This window comes from Talaromyces rugulosus, chromosome I (assembly GCF_013368755.1).
Source record: "Talaromyces rugulosus chromosome I, complete sequence".
In the NCBI taxonomy this organism is placed as follows: Eukaryota; Fungi; Ascomycota; class Eurotiomycetes; order Eurotiales; family Trichocomaceae; genus Talaromyces; species Talaromyces rugulosus.
Genome location: NC_049561.1, coordinates 6,119,340 through 6,144,863, shown reverse-complemented (window position 1 = coordinate 6,144,863; position 25,524 = coordinate 6,119,340). Strand labels below are relative to the sequence as shown.

The following is a 25,524-nucleotide window of genomic DNA, read 5'->3' as shown; positions in this document are numbered from 1 at the left end:
CTGTGTTCGTTCCATGAGGGGATGCATGGATACAAGGGGATGCATGCATGGTTGTTGAAAGATTCTCGAGAGGGTTTCAGTGTTTAGTATTTCAATCGCACGGCTTTTATTCGATACTGCTAGCCATAGCTCTAAAGCAAACATTGAGGTCATCAATGGTACTCGCATCAATTGATAAATAGATGTAAATAACCATCTCTCCAGATCATGGACAATATTGACATGTATATATATATATATATCAACTAGTAATCAACTAGTGTTATATTTCAAACCAAAAAAAGATCAATTAAACCAATCCAATTCCAGCGCTTCACTAACATAACACTAAACTATATATAAAACTCTTTTTAATACCAAATTGATATATACCGAGTAGCCAGAAAAACTTTACAAACGCCAAAAGGGGGAGAAAAAAAAAAAGAAAAAAAAAGGGGAAACTCAAGTCCATCACCATTATGACCATCTTATTCAAAACCAATATACCGAATATAAAGATGGGAGGGGAAAAAAAAGAAGAAAGAAAGAAAAGTAAATAATTAGCGACGGATGATTTAAATGCAAAACGCTAACAAAAAAAAAAGTCCCCCATGTGAGATAACAAATATCTCTCGAGAGGTTTTTTTCTCTCTTCGAATGATGGAAAGAAGAACTGTACTCTAAATAAATAGAAAGTTTGATTCATTGGCACATCCCACTTCCCAAAAAAACTTCCAAACTTCCAAAAAATAACTTCCAAAAGAGACGGACAAGAAAGAGAAAAAGAAACGAACAGACAGTCAATGATGATGTACACGTGAGAACTCAAAAAGAAAAAGAAAAACGATGATTCATAGAAAGCCGAGCCCCTGTAGCATAATACTACCGAGCATATGTTCAAAAACAAAAAGGGGTTATCAAAAATGCGAGAAATAACCCGAGCAAAAATTGGATATATAATGCCGGGCCTCATAAGCATCTTTAATAGTTAAAACATGATCCAACGGTTCCCAACAAGATATTGCGCCAATTTAACAACAACAAAAAAAAGAAGAGCGACAAGGTCAAAATGCCAAGGCAAAAATATAGCCAAAGCCTGAGAAGAGATGTACAGATTTGATATGGGTATAAAAAAGTAATAATGATTAGACATCTCCAATGTCAACTCACAAGCCGTCCGTGCCCGTTTCCACGCCGTCTGTAGAGTAGGTGATGCTTGGATCGAAACCGAAACCAGCGGCGTCGGCATCCGTGTTGAGGAACGAGTCAAAGTCAAAGTTCTCCAAAATTTCCTGGTTCTCGAGTGCAGCGAAGTCAAGATTGAAAGGGGACGGCTGGTACATGTTAGTGTTGTGTTTACGAACAAGAAGTTTTCAAGACTCACATCAGTCATTCCAAGGTCACCAAAGCCGGTGGGGTTGGGGTCTGGCTGCTGCTGAACCATTGAAGCCGGAGCTGAGGTGGGCTGTTGGGCCGTCGTTGTAGCATTTGCCACGTTCTTGGTAAATGAGTTGGGATGTTGAGGAGTAATTGGTGTCGAGGGGGTCGGGGTCGGCGGCGGTTCGGTTTCCGATGATGGCGTAGCCGCAGTGTTTGCGTTCACCGCCGCTGCGTTCGTCTTCTTCGCAGGCCGCTATAATCATGTTAACAAGAATCAATACATACACATATACATATACATATATGTATATATAAAACAAAGCTTACCTTTCGGTTCTTCTCCGTATCCCCACCCTTCTTCTTCGGTGCAGGCTTGTTGGACTGTTGTGGGGTTGGTGGCGCCGGCGCCTGTTGAGGAGAAGCAGGCTTGCCTCCCACAGGGGGGGCCGAAGGTGGTGGCATCGCATTGCGGGCTTCTGGAGTAGGGGCGGCCTGAGCAGCGGGCGACTGTTGAGGAACCATTCCTTGAGCCTGAGGTGTTGGCCAGTTAGCGCCAGGCATCCGGTTGTTCGGGCCTGGCTGCTGCATGGCCTGGTTCATCTGATGATTGAATCCGCCCTGGTTAGAAGTAGGCGGCCGCATGCCATTAGGAGCAACCATGGCATCGTTAGGCTTCATAAAGAATGATGTGTTCATGTCGGGGGGTATTTGACCACCGTTGAAGTTCATCGAAGCTGGCGAGCCGCGACCTTGCATATCGCCAGGGTTCGGTGAGCCTGGAAGACCAGACTGAGGAATCTTCGGAGTGCCTCGTTTCATTTGCTCGCTGGGGTTCGGCGACGCCCCTGTCCTGCTGCCCTGAGGCGAGGTACCAGGAGGCAGGCCTGGCTGACCTGGAATTGGCTGACCATCAGGGCGGGTCATGCTATCTTGCTCTTGGCGAGCCATCATCAGGCGCCGTTTATTTTGTTGCTCTAATAACATTAATTGCATTTGATAATCTTGAAGAGCGTGATTCCCGCTCTGCCCGTTAGGGGGCATTCCGGGTCGGACTCCCATCTCACCGTTGTAGAATTGACCGTTCATCATTTGGATACTTTGGCCATCAGGCATTTGCTGCATAAGATCGTTTTGGTTCGGCATAAGTTGCCCGGTGTTCATTAAGCCGTTCGGCATGCCCTGGTTATTCATTGCTGAGCGGGAGTGATGAAGAGCCAAGTTCTGAGCATATACCTGGATGGATTGTTTTTGCGCAGCGGAACCCGACTGCTGGAAAGCCTGAAACTGCGCAGGATTCATTCCTCTTGGGTTGATGCCATTCTGCATTAACATCGCTTGTGGGTTCATTTGACCGGGCATTTGGCCTTGTGGGCGGCCATTCGGTGCCATTTGTTGACCGGCCGCCTGGCCGCCTTCGAGACGGGGTCGTTTCGACGGGGACGGTGCGTTTTCCGCCGAGGACGGGGACTGGGGCCGGTGACCGTTCATGTCCATGTCGGAATGCTCACGTTGCATTTGCATCTGTTTGTTCTGGAACTGGGCCATTTGCTGCGGGGTCCTGCTCATCATATATCAGATGGTCACTACACCAGGGGAAGACTATTGCGTAACGTACATTCCAGTAGACGTATTGTTCTGCATGGCAGCCTTTTGCAGATTCATTCCTTGCATTCCATTGCGACGAAGATTAGCCATTTGGTTTTGCATCATCATTTGGGGTTGACGCAAAAACTGCTGGTTAGTCTGTTCTCGCATGCGCATCAGATTCTACGGAACTCCTGGTTAGCGATGGGCCACAGGTACTCTTGACCGTAGAAGCTACAAACCTGGCTGTGTTGGACAAATTGTTGTGTCATGGGATTAGAAGTGCCTCTTTTGCGCTGTGCTGCGAAGATGTCCCAGAACAGACTGAACCATTCAAAGAGAAAAGAATTTCCGTTGTCGATGGGGACGCGAGGGCGCGGGAAATCGTCGGGGATTTTTACTTTTTCGTCTTTGCCATCGGTCATGGAGGTGTCACCATCGGTGCCGTTCAAGTGGTTGGGACTAGTTTTCGGGTCGAGGTCGGTGTCCAACTTGATGCTGTCGTCGGCGAGCAGCATCTTTGCAATGTCGAATTGGCCTCGCTTGAGAAAGTAATCGTAGATGTATGTATTCAGCTGCATGTGAAGGCTGTCCTGGTTGACAGGCGGCTCGTTGCGGGGAGCCGCTGAGCCGCTGCTCATCATCGGAACTCCCCCGACAGGACCACCTGGCATGGCGTTCATGCCAGCCATCCCGGCCATATTGATCGGATTCATTCCTAGCAGCCCAGGCGGGCGAGGTGCGGGCTCAAGTGAAAACTAAGACGTAGTAGTAGCCAGAGTGATTTTCTGGTTGTGCGAAATACGCGTGGTGCGTAGCGCGGGAGCAGGTTTGGCGGACGGGAGGTGGCGCGACGGGGGCGATATGATGTCCTCCAGAGGAATGTCGCGTCGTGTACGGCTCACAATGTCGTCCGAAGATATTCCAAAGACCAAGTAAAAAGTCGAGTCGTCGCGCACGGGCGATAACTGGAGTCGACGCACCCGGGGAAGATGCAGAGGTCGAGGCGAAGGGGAATAAAAGACCACGCGCAAGAAGGGGAAAAAAAAGGCGTCTCGGCTAGATGTGGCGAATTACCAGGGCGAAAAAAAAGGACCAGAGGTCGCAGGACCGGCAATCACAGCCACAGCGACAGGAACAATGGTAGACAATGGCAAACGGTGAAAAGAAAGAGAGGCGCTCGAGAGTCGGTGGTCCGGATACGGCAACGGGCGCTTAGGAGAAGAGACAGGAGGCAGCACTAGCTAGTGGCACAGAACAGCGATCCACGGCGGATTACTCGAGCACACACGGAGCACAGGGCGCAGGACAAGACGGACGGGCGGGACGACGGAGGGGGGGGTGGGAGTGGGAGAAAGCCCTCAGGGAAAGAAATTGCACCCTGGTGGTTGAGGTGAGGCGAGGCGATAGACTGACTTGAGTTGAGACTTGACAGAAACAGATCACAGGTTGGGCAGGATAAGGGTGGAAAGTGGTGGATCTGCCGGGACGGAATGAATTTGGGGGGGGGGAAGGCGCGAGAGCCTGCTTCGGCCGGGCAGTCGCGCCCCGGCCTGCTGATTGGCCCCAGCCTGCCCGGAACAACGTTTCGCCTGCGCTAACAGGAGGCTGGGAGGCGGTGGCCCGCGTACTTTGCAGCACGCCCGTGGCTGCCTTGCTGCCTGAGGCTGCCATCTGTATACTCGTGCTACGGGGATAGACTCATATTGCGGGAATGGCTCGCCAGGGTTTTTTTGGAAAAAAATTTCCCCCAAATAATTCGTCCATGGCTGCACACCAACCACACTCCTGCCCCATTTACGGCTGCTGGACATGCATTATAATTCACTGTCCTGTCGACAAATGTTCGCATCCAATTTCTGGGGCCGTTCCCAGACTGCGCACTTTTCAGACCGGCTTAGTGATGGGAAGTGGGGGCCCGCTTGGCCGGATGGGGAAAGGCGCATCACGTGGGGCGGATCGTCAGTTGATATATCAATATACACAGAGTATATATTGGTATTGATCTTCAATGTTGCTGTGATAATAATGATATGACTCTACATAGTCAATCTGCTGATAGTATAGGACAGCAGCAGGGATATTTCCTGAAATTGTCCCGATACTATTGATATACTCTTGGGAGCACAACAGACTACAAAGAACCCTCTACTACTTGCTGAATCGCATATATCCAATACTCTAAGTAATCACAGAAGAATCTGCTCTCAACGCCATAACGCCTCCCTTGCTGCCATGCAGGATTAAAAGCCCCATTGTTCGTTCCTACTCGTCGTCGGGCGGCATCTCGTCTTCGATATATCTAACAAGCGATACCCGGATCTCCGTCGTGTCATTGCCCCGGAGAATATCGCTGACAAAGTGCGCTTCCACCTGCATTTGGACCTATAGTAGAAACGCCAATGTTAGTCCTGCCACAAATGCCAAGTTGCGGCCAAGCCCTCACCATTTCTAGGCTCCCCCGAAGCACCCCGCACAGGATATTTGAAAACCATAATTCGTCTTGTGCACGCCCGTCGTCGGGCAGCTCAACAAAGTCTGCCAGCGGATTCTCGTCAAATACAAGCGAGAATTGTTTGTTGTCACTTGTCCAATTGGTGATTGTGGGCGTTATGTTGAGGAAAATCTTGAATCCAACCTGTTCAACAGAACGTTAGTTAATATAAACGCACAACACAGACACCGCACACAGCGAATTACTGGGTAGGTAGTAATCACCTTCGAGATCATGTCCGCCGTCTCCCTGAAATTGGCACACCGGCCGGTATTCGACTTAGCGAAGAAATCCTCAATCAAGCGCATGCCTATGTTGTAGCCCATTTTATCCAGCTGTTTGTTGACTTCGAGATAGTCGCTATCATAATCTTGGCATAATTGAGCGACAATTGTGCCGTACGTGAGGGTCACCAGTTCCGCATTGACTTTGTCGATCTTTGTCCTGTATCAAGTCGACAACGTTAACGTCTCATCCAAAAATCGCTTTCGAAGACATTCAACTCGATAAAATAAGGGATTCACTGACTTCCAGATCCTAATCAGCTGTTAGCATCATGCTTTGAAAGCGTGAGGGGGACAGTCGGTCTTACTCTTCCCCTATCCGGGCAGCTTTCGTTGTCGAAGACATCTCGCTTGTTAGCCAAAACTATGCAGCTTCAAATCACAAGTCACTGCTCTCCTCGTTCCCGGGGACGTTTTGACGTTTTAACTGTCCGAGTCTGTCGTGTTGTTGAATGTCCGATGTCTTTCCTGTGTGGGGAAATGGGCGAGGGTAGTTAGCCGCTGAAAAGCGTTTAGCGCGCTACGGGCATCTGATTCTTGGTCCTTTTGAATAGCACCCACCGCGGAAAGCTTCACCTCCAGGTACGACTGCGTTGACACCGATTGCACCATCCGGATTGTTTTGACTCGAGGTCGCGCGCTCTATAAATACATTGTCACCAGCAAGGGCTTTCAAGCGGCCACCATGTCGGGCGAGAAACGACCAGCCCCAGAAGGGTTCGGCTCCTCCAGCCAGCTTGTCGTGAAAAGACAAAAATCTGGCAGTGATCTTAATGCGACCTCTATCGCTTTGCGACCCGGCCAGACCGATGCACTCGTCAAAAGCGTATGTGGTCTCTTTATTTTTGGTGTTGATACACTTGCTCTTCTCGAGGCCAGTGATGATTTCATTATGGGACACTAATTCTGGATATAGATACCCAGAACCAGCGGCCTCGCTGCTCCAATTATGGAACTGACAGGTGAGATTAATAAACGTCTTTTTTTCCCGCGTCTAACAATACCAAGGTCATTCTGGCGAAATATTTGCAACTCGATTCGACCCTACGGCGCAGAGTATTGCCTCTGGCTCGATGGATCGTAACATCAGTGAGTCCGGAACCCCTCTTTTCAAAATGCATCTTATTAATCTGATATAACTACAGTGCTATGGCGAACCTACGAACAATGCGAAAACTACGGAGTTCTTTCAGGACATAAAGGAGCGGTGCTGGATCTACAATGGTCGCGAGACTCGCGCTTGATCTTCTCGGCCTCTGCAGACATGACCTTGGCGAGCTGGGACCTTGAGAGCGGGCAGCGGATACGAAAACACGTGGGCCATGAGGAGGTCATAAATTGCCTGGACATCAGCAAGCGCGGCCAAGAGCTCCTTGTCAGCGGTAGTGACGATGGTTATATCGGCATCTGGGACCCGCGACAAAAAGAAGCCCTCGACTTCATCGAAACCGACTTCCCGGTCACAGCCGTTGCGCTGTCCGAAGCTGGAAACGAGATTTTCACGGGTGGCATCGACAACGATGTCAAGGTGTGGGATATTCGCAAGAAAGCTGTTGTATACACGCTAGTCGGTCACAACGACACCATCACATCTCTTGAAATTTCTCCCGACTCGCAAAGTTTGCTATCAAACTCGCACGACTCCACGGTTCGCACCTGGGACATTCGGCCATTTGCCCCCGCTGATCGCCACATCCGAACGTTTGACGGGGCTCCTGTTGGTCTGGAAAAGAACTTGATTCGTGCTAGTTGGGATCCCACGGGAACAAAGATCGCAGCCGGTAGCGGTGACCGCAGTGTTGTTGTCTGGGAATCCAAGACTGGCAAACTTATCTACAAACTTCCCGGCCACAAAGGAACAGTGAATGACGTCCGCTTCTCTCCAAATGATGAGCCTATTAGTAAGTCTTTTGAATTGCTTTTTAAGCCAGAACTAAAACTAATATATTATACAGTTGTCTCTGGTTCCTCTGATCGGAATTTGATGCTAGGAGAACTCGGAAAGTAGTAGCACCCAAAGTAGTAACCACGCTTGGTCTCTACATACCAGCAGCACCAGTTCCTGTCTGGACTCGCTCTGGAACAGCCTCATCTAGAACGACTCACTATCAGTCCTGATACTAGAGACTGAGAACTGAAAACGTGGCGCATGCCAGGAGACGACGTATGCAGCGGCGCTAGCCAGGGCCTATGGATTGCCGTCCCTGGTCCTAGAATGTCCCGAGTGAGCCAGATGCTCGAACTTGATTTGTTTGAAAGATAGTTGATATTGTACACTACCAATGAACTCACGTTCTATGCGCCTTTGATGCCAGGTTCGTCATTTACCTGTTGCTGCTGGCATTTTTCACAATACAAAGACCCTTGATGAGTTGGTGTATCTTCACTAGACAGGGGGATACAAAGGGTTAATTTAATAAGGCTTTGTGAAATAGGGTTACGCTTAGAATAATCGCGTACAAGAGTAGTAGTAGAAAGAATAACCCTAACCTTAAGCGGCATTTTGTCGTCTCCGTCTTCTTCTGCACGACAACGTTCCTCAAACCGCGAACATCACCAACTATCAAACCACGCGCCTATCAATTCAACCACAGGCTGAGACTCAACGTTTGAAATTGATACGACTCGAGACTGAAAATCAAGGCCTGCGCCGATCTCCTGAAAAGCACGGCCAATCAAGCGCGCGGGGCTGGGGACGCTGTTCGACCGTCAGAGGCCGGCGTCCGGCGCTGTGCAGCCCCTGCTTCGTGGCGCGCTCCACATGAGTAGCTAGCTGGTCTTGACTATCTACAGACTAGACCGAGGGATGTACAGCGCCTAAACCCTGTTTTGAAGCCAGGCTAGAGGTAGCTCCTCACTAATCGCTTGCTCCTGTATCAGACTACTACATATCAGGGGATAATAATGGGAGGGGAGGGGACGTCCCCTGGCCTGGCCTGGCCAGGGCTTCAACCTTGTTACCTCGAGGCTCGATCGATGGCTGCTTTTTATTATTCCCATCTTCTTCCTTCATACGCCTTCGGTCTTGACTTATAAATACACACTCGCTCGCCCGTCTGTCCTTTTTTTCCCCTTCGCTGCTTCCGAACTACGTGATCGCTGCTGGACAGCCCGCGAGCTCGTTCGTCTTCTAATCGCATCTCTCTCGCTCAATGCATTGCAACCGATTCGCCGATCTCCATCGTTTTGCACCAAAGTCACGCCGTCTTTGTGGCTCTTCAGCCTGTTCGTGACAATATAATAGAGAGTCTGGTTCTGCTACTCGTTTCTCTTCCACAATCCGACCGATTCCAGTCTCCGCGGCTTTTCTTTTTTTTCTCTAACGATTCATACAATACCCTTATGTTATAACACCACATATTATAATAATTAGTCGGCGATCATGGATCTTCCAATCTCTGTGCCTCGCCCTGCGGCAACCGAGCATGGTTTCCGTGCCTCACACTCTATGCCGATCAACTACGAGGCAGCAGACAGCTGCCATACACACTCATATCCTGCCATTGTTACGCAATCGCCATGGAGGAAGAAACTAGCTTGGATATCTCAGCGTGCTATTGGAAATAGACATCAGAGTGTCAACCCGAGTTCCCACGGCATGTCTACGCTTGCTTCGGAACCTACAACACAGCCGTCAGAGAACTCAACGTACTCATTTCCTTCTTCTACAAGTTCGCCGCATTGGGTACGACGAAGACAAGAAGGCGGGGCTTGGGTTCGAGAGCCTGCGAGAAAACGACATGCCTCGAACCGTGTGAGATCATCTTATCAAAAAGCCTTCCAGGACAGGATAGTCCGCAAACACACGATTACTACCCTAGTGCTGGGACTTTTACTTGTCACGCTTGTTGCGATATGTACGTCTTTCTCGCGGTAAACACTTTTTTTTGTGTGGAAAAACTGTCTAACTTATAACAGATCTGGCATACACCCTGACCATAAACACGCTAGAAGGAGAGGAGTTTCACGTCTTGATAATAGTCTTCGTCATATTAGTTGCGATATTTTTCTGTCACTCGCTCGCTCGGACGTGCATGCTTGCCTCTCGCGTCGCAAGATACGGCACTACTTTTCATCATCGAGTCCCCAGCGTCGCCGGCCCTCGAGGCTATGCCCAGCCGGCAGAGCCTATCCACGTCGTTCTTGCTCGAGATGAAGAAGTCGTCGGACAAGATCTGGGGCCTTCCTCGCATGTCAAACTTGCGGCGCCCCCGCCAGCCTACGGTCTTTGGCGGAATAGTGTGGTATGTTCCTAACTTTTCTTCTTACATTTCTAGATATCAGCATTCTGACAAACATCACAGCGCATTGACCCCAATCTCATCCGCTGGCAAAAGGTCCAGGCAGCCAAGGCATCCGCCGAAAACAGTCAGGCCGAGTCCTCCCAAACCGTCAATTCCAATCGGCCGCCGAGCTATATTTCGGAGAATGGGGTGGACTATGTGATTGAAGCCCAGCCAAGGTCGACGGTATCTCACCATAGCGGATCTGGGACAGACATAGTGCGTTGAGTCAAGAATTTTATGTTTTGTAAAATGGGCGTTTGGGACAGAACTGTGATTATTCTGGGGCTGGTTTGATTGATAGGTATATCCAAGGGTTGTTAGCTGGCGTTTTAAATCGAACTGGGCTATTTATTCAGCATTCCAATGTGTGCGAGAACCATCATACCTGTAAATTAAATTCTAGAATTGAAAAATGCACAAAGTTGATTACTAAGGTGATTCGCAATACTAATCGGAACGTGCATGGTCGAGCATCGCGTTTATAGTTGCCATATGTGGCCTAACCTGGTCTTATCCGCCGCAGCTAGATAATAATCTCCAGACCACATTTCAACAATCCCATTGTCCGCCGCCCTCATCCTGCATTTATTTTCATTTCATTATCCAGGTCTCAACTCCTGGGTGTGTCGCCGCATTGACCGCCATGCTCCAGAACTTGACCGAATAACTAAATGATTCACGCATCTTCTTGCTGGCGATGCGCGCCCTACGTCAGTGCCCCCAAGTACCATCGGGCTTGTCGTCAATATGCTTGAGCTGGATCGTGCTGCTGGCGCTCTGGCTGGTCCAGGTACAGGGCATGCGAGAAGACCAGATACAGGAGCTGAGGTATCTCTCTCTCTCTCTCTCTCTCTCTCTCTCTCTCTCTCTCTCTCTCTCTCCTTTGCGAACACAACCACTTTACTTTTTATTCTTGCTAACGCGACAGAATAATAGGCAAGAAACTGAACGCCTCTTCTACCATGGCTTCGACAATTACATAGACTACGCATTCCCCGAAGACGAGCTTCGTCCCCTGTCCTGCGGCCCCCTCACTCGCGACCGAGATCATCCAGAGAAAATCGAATTAAATGATGTGCTGGGTAACTACTCTCTCACCCTGATCGACAGTTTGTCGACACTGGCAATCTTGGCATCGAGCAAGGAATCGGGCACAAAGGCATGGGAATATTTCGAGGATGGTGTGCAAGAGTTTGTCGCGCTGTACGGTGATGGCTCGTCGGGTCCGTTGGGCCAGGGATCGAAGGCGCGAGGGTTTGATCTCGATAGCAAAGTGCAGGTGTTTGAGACTGTTATACGCGGGTTAGGTGGGTTCTCTTCTCTCCATTTATGAGCGCTGGCTGATGAGTGATTTCTATCTAGGTGGTCTTTTGAGCGCACATCTATTCGCAGTCGGCGACCTCCCCGTTAGAGGTTATTCACCTCCCGACGACGCCCGGGAATTTGCGCGGGCTTGGGACAAGAGCTCATTCGAGCCAGATCAAGAAGGGATCCTCTGGTCAAATGAGTTCGTTTACGATGGCCAGCTTCTCAGACTAGCACGAGACCTCGCCGACCGAATAGTACCAGCTTTCTACACCCCGACTGGGCTTCCATACCCGCGAGTCAACCTTCGCACTGGCATTCCGTTTTTTGAGAAGTCGCCTTTGAACAAAAGAAAAAATAGAGAACCCGGCACGAGGTACAACGGCGCACCGGAAATTACAGAGACATGCAGCGCTGGCGCCGGCAGTCTCGTTTTAGAGTTTGCTACGCTTAGTCGACTGACCGGCGACGGGCGTTACGAAGACCTTGCCAAGCGGGCGTTTTGGGCTGTTTGGCTGAGACGAAGCGAAATCGACCTGATTGGGGCAGGCATTGATGCAGAGACAGGTGGATGGGTGGCCCCTTATACCGGAGTATGTTGAACAAAAGTGTGTTTGTATGCAAAAATTGAGCTAATGAAAACTACAGATTGGTGCTGGGATTGATAGTTTTTTTGAATATGCTTTCAAATCACATATCCTCTTATCGACTGGGGATATGCCTGATTTCGACCCCAACACTCGTTGGAGTGAGCTGGACAGTTACTTCATGCCACTCGAAGAAGACCAACACTATCCGGAATCCTACTTGCAGGTTTGGGAAGAAGCGCAGGATGCAATTAAGCATCACATTTATCGTGGAAAGGGCTATCAGCATCCTCATTATGTGCAGGCTGATCTTCAGACCGGTGCTACGCGAGCATTTTGGATCGATAGTCTGAGTGCATTCTATCCTGGTGTTCTCACGTTAGCTGGTAAGATTGAGGAAGCAACCGAGATTCATTTATTAGCTACTGCATTATGGACACGCTTTGCGGGCTTGCCGGAACGTTGGAATGTTGTCACTGGAAACATTGACAATGGTCTCGGGTGGTGGGGAGGACGTCCTGAATTCATCGAGTCAACATACTACCTGTACAGAGCGACCAAGGACCCGTGGTATCTCCACGTTGGGGAGATGGTTCTGCGAGATATCAAACGCCGTTGCTGGACAAGGTGCGGCTTGGCCGGTCTTCAAAATGTAATTACTGGAGAGCACCAGGACCGCATGGAAAGCTTCTTTCTGGGCGAAACGGCAAAATATTTGTTTCTTCTTTTTGACTCGGATCATCCATTGAACAACATGGATGCTGCGTTTGTCTTTACTACCGAAGGCCATCCCCTGATTATCCCAACAGACTACTCGTCGACCGGAAAGAAAACCCCTCAATCTAGCATCACATTTATCGTGGAAAGGGCTATCAGCATCCTCATTATGTGCAGGCTGATCTTCAGACCGGTGCTACGCGAGCATTTTGGATCGATAGTCTGAGTGCATTCTATCCTGGTGTTCTCACGTTAGCTGGTAAGATTGAGGAAGCAACCGAGATTCATTTATTAGCTACTGCATTATGGACACGCTTTGCGGGCTTGCCGGAACGTTGGAATGTTGTCACTGGAAACATTGACAATGGTCTCGGGTGGTGGGGAGGACGTCCTGAATTCATCGAGTCAACATACTACCTGTACAGAGCGACCAAGGACCCGTGGTATCTCCACGTTGGGGAGATGGTTCTGCGAGATATCAAACGCCGTTGCTGGACAAGGTGCGGCTTGGCCGGTCTTCAAAATGTAATTACTGGAGAGCACCAGGACCGCATGGAAAGCTTCTTTCTGGGCGAAACGGCAAAATATTTGTTTCTTCTTTTTGACTCGGATCATCCATTGAACAACATGGATGCTGCGTTTGTCTTTACTACCGAAGGCCATCCCCTGATTATCCCAACAGACTACTCGTCGACCGGAAAGAAAACCCCTCAATCTGCAGACGACGGTGTCGATGGTGGTGTATGTGAGATTGCTCCACGTCTTCCACCTCTGGGCTCTTCTTCGACTGCGGCGCGCCCGGATATCTTCCACGCTGCAAGTCTGGCGCGTCTTCCTCTCATGCATACGCGAGACGAGGCTGGAGGCGCGCTGCTGGAATTTGCTCATGACCATCCCAGCGTGACTGTTTCTGATCTCTTTTCGCCTTCCAACTATACTTTTTACCCATGGACTCTGCCTCCAGAGTTGGTGCCGTACAATGCAACGAGCGCGCCCATGTCTATCCGTCCTACGCTGGACATATCCTTTCCGAATATGCCGGGCTTGACACTGGGACCGGGCACGGTGGAGAGAGTCCGAGATGGTATTTTCCTCAAGGCTATTGGAGGCGTGCGACTGGGGATGGTACAAGACAAACCAATCCATTCAGATGATAACGTGACGCCCTCTGAAGGGTTCCGCATCCAGGTAATCAATAACGTGCCACTTGGCAAAGATGAAAAAGTATATCTATCGCGGGAGATTGCCTTTGGAATTCTGGACTCGGATGATCCAAATTTTGCGCGTGTGCAGGATCCCGTGATGTTGGATATTGTCATCGACGTTGAGCCAGAGCCGCCGACGCCGGAGAATTATACAATGCCTACTCCAGAAGAAGAGCAAGACGAGATGATGGCACCCCGTCGACAAGAGCCTATTATTCACCAGCATACTGGACCGGATGGCGGACTCGTCACGGCGGTTCCTCGTGCGTCGAGCGTCAAGACCGCTCTATCGGCTTTGATCAGCCATGTTTCCTCCATCATACACGACGAACCGACCGATAGAAGAAGACGGAGCGGGAAGAAGAGCTCCCAGTTTTTGCAGGAACAGCAAGAACAAGAAGGAGAACAACCACCTGACAATAGTGTGGTTCGCATGGCCATCCCGGCCGTGAATTCAATTGGCCTGGGCTCGGCGTCTCTCCCAGAAGTCCCTGATGCGGTCGTCTTCTCGCCCACCGGCAGACGATCGACAGAGCGTCTCCGATGGTCCAAAATCTATTTCGCAGACGAGCTCTGCGATGAGTCTTTACCATTGATTGTACCACGCACGCACCATGTGCTCGTGATCAAGCGCGGAGGATGCAATTTCTCCGAAAAGATGAGACGGATTCCAGCATACCCATACTCAAAAAACTCGGGTCTCCAGCTGGTTATCCTGGTATCGTATCAGGAGCACGATGAAAGCACAATGTCAGCGACGTCTGAACAATCCCCTTTTCCTTCCAACATACGTGCTGCTCTCAACCGGCCTTTTACGTCGACTGACCCGGCTTTGATGCAGCCCAAGGCAGCCATACTCTCGGAATCGTTCTTGGTGCGGCCGCATCTGGATGCAACTCAGCACACGGCGGGTGGGTTTGTGAGAAGACACCCGATCGGTATGGTCATGGTGGGTGGTGGAGAGGAAACGTATAATTTGTTGAAGAACTCGACGGGGCTGGGGATTAGAAGACGGTATGGTATTCAGAGCCAGGGGGTTCCCATTGCAAATCTGCATATGGTTTAAGACCTAGGGGGGTATTTTGGGCGGTGTTTCTTCAGATGTTGTATGTATATAGGTATATAGATAGGGATATGATTAGTTTATAGTGCATCTATAAATAGAACTGCAGTTTTGTCACGTAATTCTATAGAAATGACTGTACGTACCATGGTTAATAACAACAATAGGGAAATGCAACCGGTGATATCATTGATGACGCCTGCAGATGCGTGTACAAGGGTTACAATTCTGTTGCCTTCTTGTTTATGAAAATGAAACCTGGTGGGTTCAGAAAGTAGATGATGTATCATGTCTTGCCCCGCATCGAGCGCTTTTGTATATTTCTGTTTTAACAACATACTACGACATACTACTAATAAATAATATGACAGCGGTGTTTACTATTTGATAACTCTCTCGGGTAATCATCCACCCAATAACATAACAAACTTCAGCCCTGAGTCCTGACTACTAGCAAGGACTAAGGAGGGGTTGTTTGGACAGTCCGAGTCAAGACCGTTCCATGTCGGATCATTGCCTAATGCAACCCGCAAGGACCCTGTCTCACCGCGATTCAGCGCGATGGCGAATTCTAGACTCTCTTGGATGATTCACTAGATTATTCAGTGATTATTCACACGTTCGTTTTTTTCTTCTTGCACAGCCAGACCTGGGACGCGTCCACGCGGGTCCTGTCTCGGGGACCCTCCGAGGGATGATTTTGAGCTGATTTGAGTTGACTACTACTGTACTGTAAAGTTTTGGTTCTAGACAAAGCCGCACGCAGCTAGCTGTCTTGTGAGTCACCAAGATACAAGCCAGCTCCTAGCGCGGACTGGGCTCAGATGATGGAGGGCTGTTTCTGAGTTGGCGTGGCGGGGCTGGAGGAGATGATTGCTCGACCTTGTCTGTGGACGATGATACGGCGGTGGAGCATGGCGTGCTTTTGTGAATGCGGTGTGGCATCTGTTTATTATGTTACCTGGCGTTGTTTCTTGGTCTGCTATCGCGCTTTGTTACATATTACATATTGCATATTGCATACATCGGGGGTGGTGTGGTGTTGTATAGTAGTAGGCTGTCGACAAGCCCGGGCAGTGCGGTATGATAATCCGAGTAAATTTCCAATTGCATTATTATTCCTTGATCGATTCCATGCATGTATAGTTGTTATACAGGGTTGTGTCTGGTTGCTGTGCTAGTGAGGGGTGATACGGCGGCCGTACGCTAATGACCACCGACTTGTTCCCTCACGATAATAATTTTTTTTTCTGCCGCGTCTTCCCCTCCTCCTCCTCCTCCTCCTCCCCCATCCACGCCTCCCTGTCTCTACTATCTTTCTTCTTTTTTTTCACTCCTCCTCTCTCCTTCCTTCTTCCTTTCTCTTTCTCTCTTCCTTTCCTTCAGCATGTCCCAGTCGGCCTCACAGAATGCCTCCACCACGTCCGGACAGTCCTCCAATCCCGCCCGCGCCACCGAACTCGCCAGTCTTAAGATAAGACTGCGCGCCGCCCTGCGCCAGTTCCCGGATTTCCCCTCGCCTGGCATCTTGTTCGAGGATATCCTGCCCATCTTCGCCGACCCGACTCTGCACGAGGCCCTGCTCCGCTCCCTCGAGCTGCACATCTCCGAGGCTTATCACCAAAAGCCGGATGTCATTGTCGGCCTCGATGCCCGCGGCTTTCTCTTTGGGCCCAGTCTCGCTTTGAGACTGGGTGCTAGTTTTGTCCCCGTGCGTAAGCAAGGGAAACTTCCGGGACCTTGCGAGACCGAGGCATACGAGAAGGAATACGGCCAGGACTTTTTCCAGATGCAGGCCGATGCTGTGAAGAAGGGCCAGACGGTTCTCGTGGTGGACGACATTATCGCGACAGGTATGTTTTTCTCTCTCTTCTTCTTTCCAATCCGCGGTGTAACATTCTGCTGTCAAGACGTAATGTAACTAACACGGTCATTTTATAGGAGGCTCGGCAGCCGCTGCTGGATCGCTCGTCCAGAAACTCGGAGGAAACCTCCTGGGCTTTGTCTTTATTCTCGAACTCGATTTCCTCAAGGGACGAGACAAGCTTCCAGCCCCCGTTTTCACCCTTCTTCACGGCCAGGAGGGGAAGCCCTAGATGGCTGATGGCTCCCCATCTATATGTCGACCTTTACGCGTAACTTTTGGTTTCGGCGTTTATATATTTGCAGATTCCTAGCTATCGATTCGCCTCTCTTGAACTTCTCTCTGCAACCACCACCACCACAACAACACAACTTACACGCCGTACCGGCGCGGGCTGCTTCCGAGATGGCTCTATATAGTGAAACCCTACGCGCGCGCACATTCACCAGCCCGCCTGCTATTGTCCTGTCGCTTTTTGGAAAACATGCCTGAGCGGATGACTGGGAACCCGCGCCAGCACTTTTACCTAATACCAGAATCTAATGATGACTTGGAGCACAGCAAGGATTCGGCTGACTGATGCTCCATGTGCTAATACCATAGACCTTTGTCATTGATGCAAAAAATGATTGCTTGTATATAGAATGCCGAGCTTGGAATAAAAGTTATCACTTTGTAGTAGTGTCTACCCCTCTAGATAATAATAATAATAATAATAATAATAATATTTTGACGTTTCTGCCTGATTCCTAGGGCATCAAGACCCACTTTGCAGCTAGGCACGGAAAACTCATCACGTGGAGCGGGTCCACGCAGCAAGTTTCTCCGACTTCTTCTTCTTCTTTTCCTTTCTCTTCTTCCTTCCTCCTCACAACTTCCATCCGTGGATCTTGCTTCCCCGATGTGAGCCACGCGCCCATTCTGGGTCCTGACATTCTCTTGTCACCTCAGTGTAACTACGTACTTATTATGTCTCCTGCTCGTGTCTTTGAGACGCCTGTGCCGGACAACAGAGACCCCCAGACGCTTTTGTCAGCTCTGGATGCCCTGCTGGTCACCGCACACCAACTAAGCTTGAGGGAACAGGACTTGCGACGCAAGGTACTGTTTGCCCATGACCAGGTATGTTTTTTTGTTTTTTTTTTTCTTTCTTCCCCTGTCTCCATATGATGAGAGAAACGTGATCAATTAGCTCTAGATCGTGAGCTGCTTGCAGCTATGACAAGTTTCGCATGTATTACCTGATGAGATGTCTACACATATTATTTTTGCATAATATTTTTTGCTGGCGCGTCTAACTGATGTGTTATAGTACCAGAAACTGGCCGACCGAGTAGAGGGAGGCTTCACCCCAGAGGAACAAAAAGTTCTAGAGGAGATTCGTCCCGATGATCTCGAAAACTGGCCCAAGTTGGATGCGTCGGTGAAACCAGTCGACGTCGTCGAGTATCTGCGAGACGCTGGGAATATACAGCCGCAACTATGTGATGTCGTAGTGGCAGGACTCGACCAGTCCCGACAAGAAGCAGCGACGACCGTGAATGGGTCGAGCTTTGGGGTCCGGTCGAATCCTTGTTTAGTGGCCGAAAAGGCCCGAAGACCGTCTTTGTATGAACGAGATTTTACTACTACAAATGGTGTGCGAGGCAGTCTGAGATGCCCGTTTGCGAAACCCGTTGATAATAACAAATCAGTCGATGGCACTCACGACGAGCAAAGCAGCACGGCTAACAGGTGCGAATTTGACCCTATTAAAGCAGACCAGGCGCAGGAGCTTGTATCCAGCGCTGGGGCCTCTGGTAGATCCTCGGCAGCTCGCTGTCCGATCAGGTACATGGACGACCACTCGCCCGAGGAACTGGCGCAGTACTTTGAAAACCACAAACATGAAATTCCTAGAAGCCATGCGATCTGTGTAGGGCGGTTTCAAAAGAACGGAGCCACCATGAGACAGATAGATGCCAAATACGGCAGCTTGGTCAATATGATCCAGGGTCTTGGGGTAAAACACAAGTCCCTCCTTCCAATATCAGAACAAAATGGAAGCACCTCGAGTCCAGACGAGAGGGTGGAGAAGTGGGCAGAGGACGTCAGCTCCAAGTCACCGCATCCAGCAAGCCTGAGCACGGTCGAGGAGGGCGTAGCAGAAGACTCGTCACCGCCTGCTGATCGGGCTGGTCGGTTTGAACGTCCTCTGCGTGAGGTTCGTGTTGGAGAGTCTCCTAGTCGACCTTGGGGAATTCCTGTCCCGGTTTCACACCAGACTCAGAGTGCTATGAACAGCCCTGTGGCGCCTGTCGTCCCCAAAGATGTCACAGACACGCCAAAGGTTACGGAAAGCGATGGACTGCAGCCACAGGATGCGTCGCCCACTCCGGCCCGGCCGCGGGGGAAATGTCCTTTTGACCACAAAGCCTTGATGCTGCAGCAACCAACGCCGAGTGCAAAAGAGGCACCTCCCACGATCGATGCCAGTGACTTGCCTGCTCCGCCGAGTAGCGCCAACGAGGGAAATGGTATTCCGCGGCCGGAGACGACGGGCGGGGGGGACAAGTCCTCGTCGGCCAAACCTTCACAGATGATCTTCAACGGCCCGGTGTTCTTCGGATACTCTGCTGAGGACGCCGCAGCGCTAATGCAGCAGCTTGCCCAGAGGCCGGCCGAGTAAATACGACTTATGATTTGAACTTGGTATTGTATTATTAGCGATGTACTTGAAATCAATTCTACATATCTACATATTATTCTAGGTCAATTATAATTTGTAATGAGTACGACACAGGACTGGTCCGAGTTCTCCGATATGCGGGGCAACCCAACATGTTGGACGCCGAGTCGCCGCGGGAAAAGCCTAACTTTCCAGTATGTCAACTTGTTCCTTTTCGTCCCACCGACTGCTTTAAAGCCATCTCCTCCTTCTCGGCTCTCTTGTCAATTCTACAATAAATGCTGCACTCCCCCAAACCAATCCTTTTCCGCAGACTATCTTCTTTCTCTTCATCTCGCTGCCGTCCCGCATCGGTCTATTACCCCTCGGTATCTTCTCCGGTCAACCTTTACAAACAGTTTTACTCTACTACTCGCGCAATGGCTGGAATGACACCTGTTTTTGCGCAGGACGCTGCTCCTCGTATGTTTTTCTTCTTGAAGTTGTGGTATTCATTGGTATTCATCAGTACTGACCTGTTGATTCGATAGCTGCCGGACCATACGTATGTCCCTCGAACAGATAAAACGCCCTTTGAAAACACAATCCTAATTATTATTTCCCACAGTCCCACGCCATCAAAGCCAACGGCCTCATCTTCGCCTCGGGCTCCATCCCCTGCGATGCTGCCGGCAACATCCTCACCGAGGGCACAATCCAAGAAAAGACCGCGCTCGCCATCCAAAACGCCGCCGCCGTGTTGGCAGCTGCGGGCTCCAGCATTTCCAAAGTCGTCAAGGTCACTGTCTTCCTCACTGATATGGCGAATTTCGCGGCTATGAATGAGGAGTATGCGAAACACTTTACGCATAAGCCGGCCAGGAGCTGTGTCGCGGTGTATCAGTTGCCAAAGGGTGTGCCGGTGGAGGTTGAGGTTACTGCTTTGGAGTAGATTCTTTTTTTTCTTCTAGGAAAATGGGGATCTTGCTACTATCATCGTGTACGAAGTAGGTGACTACTTAGTTGTTAGTGAACTAGGTATCAATTTAGCTCTTCCAAAAGCGGTTAGTGCGCAAGACTCGAACTGTGTTGAAAAGATTTCCGCGGCTTCGTCTATTCTTCCTTCTTCCAACATCGCATCGAAACAATCCAACCAACCATGTTGACAAGGTAATGCGACTTGCAGCTGGTATAAATGGACAAAATGGATTAATCGCAGCAACATGTACCTACAATGTACCTACAACGTACTTACAACGTACCTCTCTCGGATCGAATATACCTCCGATCGAACAAATCATCAGACGATGTTATGATATTACAATGGCAATCCCCCGGTCCAGCTGTTCTCCCCTGACGCCGATCACTCCTTGGATTGATACCGGTCATGGCTCTCCACAAACCCTTTTTTAAAGGACAGTCGATACAATCCGCACGTCTTGTGCCTGTGTTGATTGGAGCTGGACATGTTTTATTTCTCGGGCAGTCCTTTTCAAGGGCTGAACCGGATTGCAAGAGCAAATCACTACCAAAAAGGGCCTTCATAGTTCATGCTATTTTGCCTCGCGTGATGCCTTCCTCTTTTTTGGGGGAGGTGTTTAAACCACGAGAGCGTGACTCCTTGCGCACCTACATTTAAATAGATAGATAAATATCATATATATACTCTATATCCAGATAGAATAGAAAGGTGGTGGACTACAGCCTGCTCTTCTCGTCAATAACCTTGACAACCACTTTCCCCCATGTATCTCGACTCCCCAGCGCCTTGAGCGCTCGCGGGACACTGTCCAGCCCAACAAACGTCTCATCCTTGAACGTAATACCTTTAAACTTCCCCTGCGCAATAAGATCGAAAATCCCCTTCCACACAACACCCACCGTTTCGGTCTCGAAATTGGCATACTGGCCCCAATGCAATCCCACCAGACTAACATTTTTGAGCAGCACACGATTCAGCGCGACTTTTTCAATCTTGCCCGCCGCAAACCCAATCACAAGTAAACGTGCATTCCAGGCCACACACTTGAGACTCTGGTCGATCATCCCCACAGGATCGTAGACGATATCCACGCCAGCGCGTCCGTTGCCGGTGCGTTTCTCCTTGCAGATTCGCTTCACCTCGTCGGGCCATTTGTCGTTGCGGTAGTCAATGACATAGTCCGCGCCAAACTCGCGCGCGATACTGCGTTTGCGTTCTGTGCCTGCTGTCGCGATCACCGTGGCGCCTTTTGCCTTTGCGATTTGCACGGCGGCGAGCCCGACGCCGCCTGCTGCTGCGTGTACAAGAACCCATTCGCCGGGCTGGACGTTGGCGCGCGTGACCAACCCACCATAAGATGTCGGCGCGGTCACAAACAGGCCCGCGGCATCTTCAAAGCTCCAGCCCGACGGGACCGGGAAGAGTGCTACTTCTGGTGCGAGAATGTGTGTGGCATATGCGCCTTGATTGGCGCCAAACACCTTGTCACCAACTTTATACCTGTTGGCGGCTTTGGAATCTGTGGGCGTGGCGAGGATCGTGCCAGCGAATTCCATGCCGGAGATCCATGGGAACGCCGGCTGGTGCTGGTATTTGCCCTGGATCTGCAGCAGGTCGAAGAAGTTTGTGCCGGCGGAGTGGATTTCGATGAGGTATTTGTCTGGTGCGGGCGAGGGGGTGGGGAGGTCGTCGACTTTGAGGTCGAGGGGGCCCTAGAAAAACCTGTTATTCATGGTTCGTTGACAGATTTGATGGTTATGGTGATGGGTGATACCTTGACGTATTCGGAGAGCTGGATGGCACGCATGGCTGCAATTGACGAGCTCTAACCGGGAACTGACTGCAATTCTCAAGATCTACTTGACCTGTAACTGGGTGCAAATGCGGAATGCTGGATGCTGACTGCTTGATACTGATACAGGAGTAGAGAGAGTCGTGGAGGTTGCGGAGGAGCTGTCAGTCTCCGCAGTGTGGGGAAAGCGGTTAAATGTCCTTGGACCTCGGCTGCCGGCTACCACAACATATTACTATGTTGATATTCCTTTATCACTGCTTGACAGCATATCTTCCACATGGAAACTCCAATTGTTGCTCTTGTTATTCTTCAATGAATCTAGTGCAAGTTTCTCGCCGCTGTGCATGGATTGTTGGGTTTTTGTATATAGCCTCCGGATGCTATCAAGGATATTTCCGGGGTAGTCAACAAGACAGAAATAATTACTGTCTGTGGTAATGTAAAAGGCAAGGCACCTCTTTACATTCTACAAAACATACATACTCTGTATAATCAGTCAGCATAGACTGAGCATAAACACCATACATATGTGCTTATTATGCAGGTAGTAGACCCCAGAACATGGAAACATTCTGCACACAGCAATCTTCCATGCGTTTGCCACTTGCAACCTAACAACTCATCAACACATATGTCATATATATACATACATGTATTATGATATACGCGCAGCTGATCAACACGCTTGACCATCTCACATCCATAATATTTTGGGGGCCAACGCAACGGGCCAAAAACGTGGCACTCTGTACTCAGTGACGCACGCAGTCAATATTATTATTATTATTATTAACATTAATAACAAGTTAATAACAAAACCAAAATCTCGGGACAGTAGTCTACATACAGTTATAGGGGGCTCAGCTACGCCAGCGTAAATACCAAACAGAGTTGCTTCCATCCATGATCCTTCACAGCTCAGCCCAATTCCAAATACCAGAAACTCTGTCGTGACTCGTACTGATTAAACAAGTTAAAATAACAGCATGACTCAGATCATGATACAAAAGAGAAAGAAAAAAAACTTTCCCACTGATGCTCGCTCGGGCCATTTCATCGACGTCGTAAAATACTAAAATACTCCGCCGTACTTAATTCCACACTAGTAGTTGACATATTATGGAGTATATACGTAAACGTTATACGATGTCGATTATTATAGCCTCGACTCTTTAGCGCGCCAATAGCGTGAATCTTACTGTCAAATCAAAAATAGCGGTCTAAAGACTAATAGTACTGCCACTATTCACTGTATTCAGACTACTTTGCCGTGTCCAAAGGGGTCCGCGCACCCAAAAAAAAAACGTTCTTGATTCATGCACGCCATGCCACATGTTCAAGCCCAGAGATCTGGGAAACCTTCCAAGACAGTGGCTTGTTCTCGAAGTATTCCAGTGTGTTCTAAAGGGGGAGGGAAGGAAAATGGTTCAGATACTTGTAAAATTCTGTCCAAGTCACGAATGACTGTAGATATCACCAAATATACACTTAGATATCAAAAATCAATAAACTCCCAGAACCGCGTCAAAAACACTCATTTTTTCACGGCTCAACCCAAACAAGAGACAATAAAAAAAATAACCCGCCCTAAAGTTCCTAAGAACTATAACTTGTTTGAACTATACAAAGAATCGAACAGAAACAAAGGCCTCCGACTCCTTGGCGACGCTGTAAGAAAAATTGAATGGGTATATTAAAAAAAAACAATCCACCGGAAAGAAAACACTTTCCATGCGCCTTGATATATGCAGTATGAAACCAAATGCTATACAGATGGTGAGCAATTAGTGACCAATCGGTCGCTGTAATAATTGCTCGTGGCCAGTGTATGCATATATGTCATGAGGCATCATGGAGTGGTGGGTTATGTATTGAGGCGGCATGACCGCCTGCATGGCGTGGTGCGCGGACTGGACCGGCTGCATCTGTTGCTGCTGATGTTGATGTTGTTGCTGTTGTTGAAGTGCCATGTTCATCTCCTCCGCCGAATCCTTGCGTTTTCGGTCCATGACCGGCTTACGCTGGCGACCCTGGCGGTCCACGCGAACATGTCCAGGAGCGGTCTCGGGGTGGAATTGCGAAGACACGGCGCGTCTCCATGGTCGAATAGCCGCGTTCTCGTCGAAACCCTGGAACCCGGCCATTTGCGGTTGCGGTTGCGGTTGCGGTTGGTATGAACTCATGTCCTGAGGAGCCATGGGCTGCATCATATGGGAGTAATTGGCCATGGGGTTGATGGCGCGCTGGTAGTAGGCGGTATGCGGCGCACAGCTGGCTGCGTCGTATTGAGCGGCGAACCAGTTTGTAGGGGGCATGGCCAGTCCCGACGGGCTGAGATCGGGCTCGATATAGTCGCTGGCCGTGGGCCATTGAACAGCTGATTGGGGTGCGGATTGCGGGTATGACATTTGAGGCATGGGGTAAGACGCCACGTAAGAGGGCGACACCATGTGTGTAGTCGGAACAGTGGTCTGCGGAGAGTGTTGGGCAAGGTCGTAGGCGGTGGGGAGACTGTGAGTAGGGAAATGGGAAACTATAGGAGTGCTGATCTGGCTACCCGGATTCTGCTGGACGTGATGGTCTGTGGTCATGGCGAGCTGAGTGGCAGCAGACACCGGGGCGGACCATGCTGAAGTGACCGCGATCTCTGCCTGTTCGGACTGGTGGTGTGTGATTTCCGGCTGCGATTCTTGTTGTGATGGCTGAGCCCAGGCCTCGGAGGAGTACCAGTCGCGGCGGATCGAGGGAGCATCTTGGTGAGAAATGGAAGACTGTGATTGGGGTGTTGGGGTCTGCAAAGCAATATTTTTTGTTTCCACGGGCGACATCTCCTCCTGCACATCATCCTCATCGTCGTCGTTGTCGGCCTGTCCAGTGGCGGGCTTCTTGCGGGTCTGGCGAGACGGCTTGGTGACCCTCCATTTCTTCAGGCGACTGCGCAGCTGGGTTTCACTTGCAGCTTGTAAGCCAACATTCAGGACAGAAAGAAAAGAACAAAAACAAACCTCGGGTTGAAATCGGTGGTGCGAATCTGCTTGATGACCTGCTTCAGTGGCCATTCCTCGTCCTTGTACAGGCGAGCAATGAGAGCCTTCTTCTTCTCCCACACGTCGGACGGAATGGAGGTTTTCATGTTGCAATTGACCAAACACAAACAGGCGCATGAGAGGGTAAGGGAGAAAGATGGAGAGAGAGGGAGAGAGAGACAGAGGAAGTAAGAAGGAAGAAGAGAGGAGCGAGAGGGAGAGAAACGAGGGAATGTTTTCTGGGCTAAGATCGACAGCGGAAGTATTATTATATGGGAACCTCGTGCTCATGGCGTTGGCCGGCACTTTGTGGCTCCCCCGAGTCG

General features: G+C 49.8%; 9 protein-coding genes across 9 annotated transcripts; 5 read left to right on the top strand and 4 right to left on the bottom strand.

Moving 5' to 3' along the window:
* Nucleotides 1–1,145: 1,145 nt before the first annotated feature.
* Nucleotides 1,146–3,644, bottom strand: TRUGW13939_02101 (uncharacterized protein; the record flags this gene model as incomplete). Its single annotated transcript, XM_035485297.1, has 5 exons — nucleotides 1,146–1,313; nucleotides 1,364–1,612; nucleotides 1,687–2,917; nucleotides 2,975–3,126; nucleotides 3,186–3,644. 5 exons carry the CDS (start codon nucleotides 3,642–3,644, stop codon nucleotides 1,146–1,148), a joined length of 2,259 nt encoding a protein of 752 aa, XP_035341190.1.
* Nucleotides 3,645–5,208: 1,564 nt separating this feature from the next.
* Nucleotides 5,209–6,067, bottom strand: TRUGW13939_02100 (uncharacterized protein; the record flags this gene model as incomplete). Its single annotated transcript, XM_035485296.1, has 5 exons — nucleotides 5,209–5,328; nucleotides 5,390–5,581; nucleotides 5,644–5,881; nucleotides 5,966–5,974; nucleotides 6,030–6,067. The coding sequence occupies 5 exons, from the start codon at nucleotides 6,065–6,067 to the stop codon at nucleotides 5,209–5,211; spliced, it is 597 nt and encodes a 198-aa protein (XP_035341189.1).
* Nucleotides 6,068–6,406: 339 nt separating this feature from the next.
* On the top strand, nucleotides 6,407–7,729 carry TRUGW13939_02099 (uncharacterized protein; the record flags this gene model as incomplete). The annotated part of the gene is made up of 5 exons (XM_035485295.1): nucleotides 6,407–6,547; nucleotides 6,638–6,683; nucleotides 6,730–6,810; nucleotides 6,867–7,622; nucleotides 7,677–7,729. 5 exons carry the CDS (start codon nucleotides 6,407–6,409, stop codon nucleotides 7,727–7,729), a joined length of 1,077 nt encoding a protein of 358 aa, XP_035341188.1.
* Nucleotides 7,730–9,103: 1,374 nt separating this feature from the next.
* On the top strand, nucleotides 9,104–14,887 carry TRUGW13939_02098 (uncharacterized protein; the record flags this gene model as incomplete). The annotated part of the gene is made up of 7 exons (XM_035485294.1): nucleotides 9,104–9,578; nucleotides 9,640–9,965; nucleotides 10,026–10,223; nucleotides 10,798–11,314; nucleotides 11,370–11,905; nucleotides 11,961–12,787; nucleotides 12,838–14,887. The coding sequence occupies 7 exons, from the start codon at nucleotides 9,104–9,106 to the stop codon at nucleotides 14,885–14,887; spliced, it is 4,929 nt and encodes a 1,642-aa protein (XP_035341187.1).
* A 1,384-nt stretch (nucleotides 14,888–16,271) lies between these two features.
* On the top strand, nucleotides 16,272–16,980 carry TRUGW13939_02097 (uncharacterized protein; the record flags this gene model as incomplete). The annotated part of the gene is made up of 2 exons (XM_035485293.1): nucleotides 16,272–16,737; nucleotides 16,826–16,980. The coding sequence occupies 2 exons, from the start codon at nucleotides 16,272–16,274 to the stop codon at nucleotides 16,978–16,980; spliced, it is 621 nt and encodes a 206-aa protein (XP_035341186.1).
* Nucleotides 16,981–17,717: 737 nt separating this feature from the next.
* On the top strand, nucleotides 17,718–19,416 carry TRUGW13939_02096 (uncharacterized protein; the record flags this gene model as incomplete). The annotated part of the gene is made up of 2 exons (XM_035485292.1): nucleotides 17,718–17,870; nucleotides 18,061–19,416. The coding sequence occupies 2 exons, from the start codon at nucleotides 17,718–17,720 to the stop codon at nucleotides 19,414–19,416; spliced, it is 1,509 nt and encodes a 502-aa protein (XP_035341185.1).
* Nucleotides 19,417–19,835: 419 nt separating this feature from the next.
* TRUGW13939_02095 (uncharacterized protein) lies at nucleotides 19,836–20,347 on the top strand (the record flags this gene model as incomplete). The annotated part of the gene is made up of 3 exons (XM_035485291.1): nucleotides 19,836–19,878; nucleotides 19,947–19,960; nucleotides 20,024–20,347. The coding sequence occupies 3 exons, from the start codon at nucleotides 19,836–19,838 to the stop codon at nucleotides 20,345–20,347; spliced, it is 381 nt and encodes a 126-aa protein (XP_035341184.1).
* A 746-nt stretch (nucleotides 20,348–21,093) lies between these two features.
* On the bottom strand, nucleotides 21,094–22,184 carry TRUGW13939_02094 (uncharacterized protein; the record flags this gene model as incomplete). The annotated part of the gene is made up of 2 exons (XM_035485290.1): nucleotides 21,094–22,089; nucleotides 22,152–22,184. The coding sequence occupies 2 exons, from the start codon at nucleotides 22,182–22,184 to the stop codon at nucleotides 21,094–21,096; spliced, it is 1,029 nt and encodes a 342-aa protein (XP_035341183.1).
* A 1,772-nt stretch (nucleotides 22,185–23,956) lies between these two features.
* TRUGW13939_02093 (uncharacterized protein) lies at nucleotides 23,957–25,305 on the bottom strand (the record flags this gene model as incomplete). The annotated part of the gene is made up of 2 exons (XM_035485289.1): nucleotides 23,957–25,124; nucleotides 25,178–25,305. 2 exons carry the CDS (start codon nucleotides 25,303–25,305, stop codon nucleotides 23,957–23,959), a joined length of 1,296 nt encoding a protein of 431 aa, XP_035341182.1.
* Nucleotides 25,306–25,524: the final 219 nt, after the last annotated feature.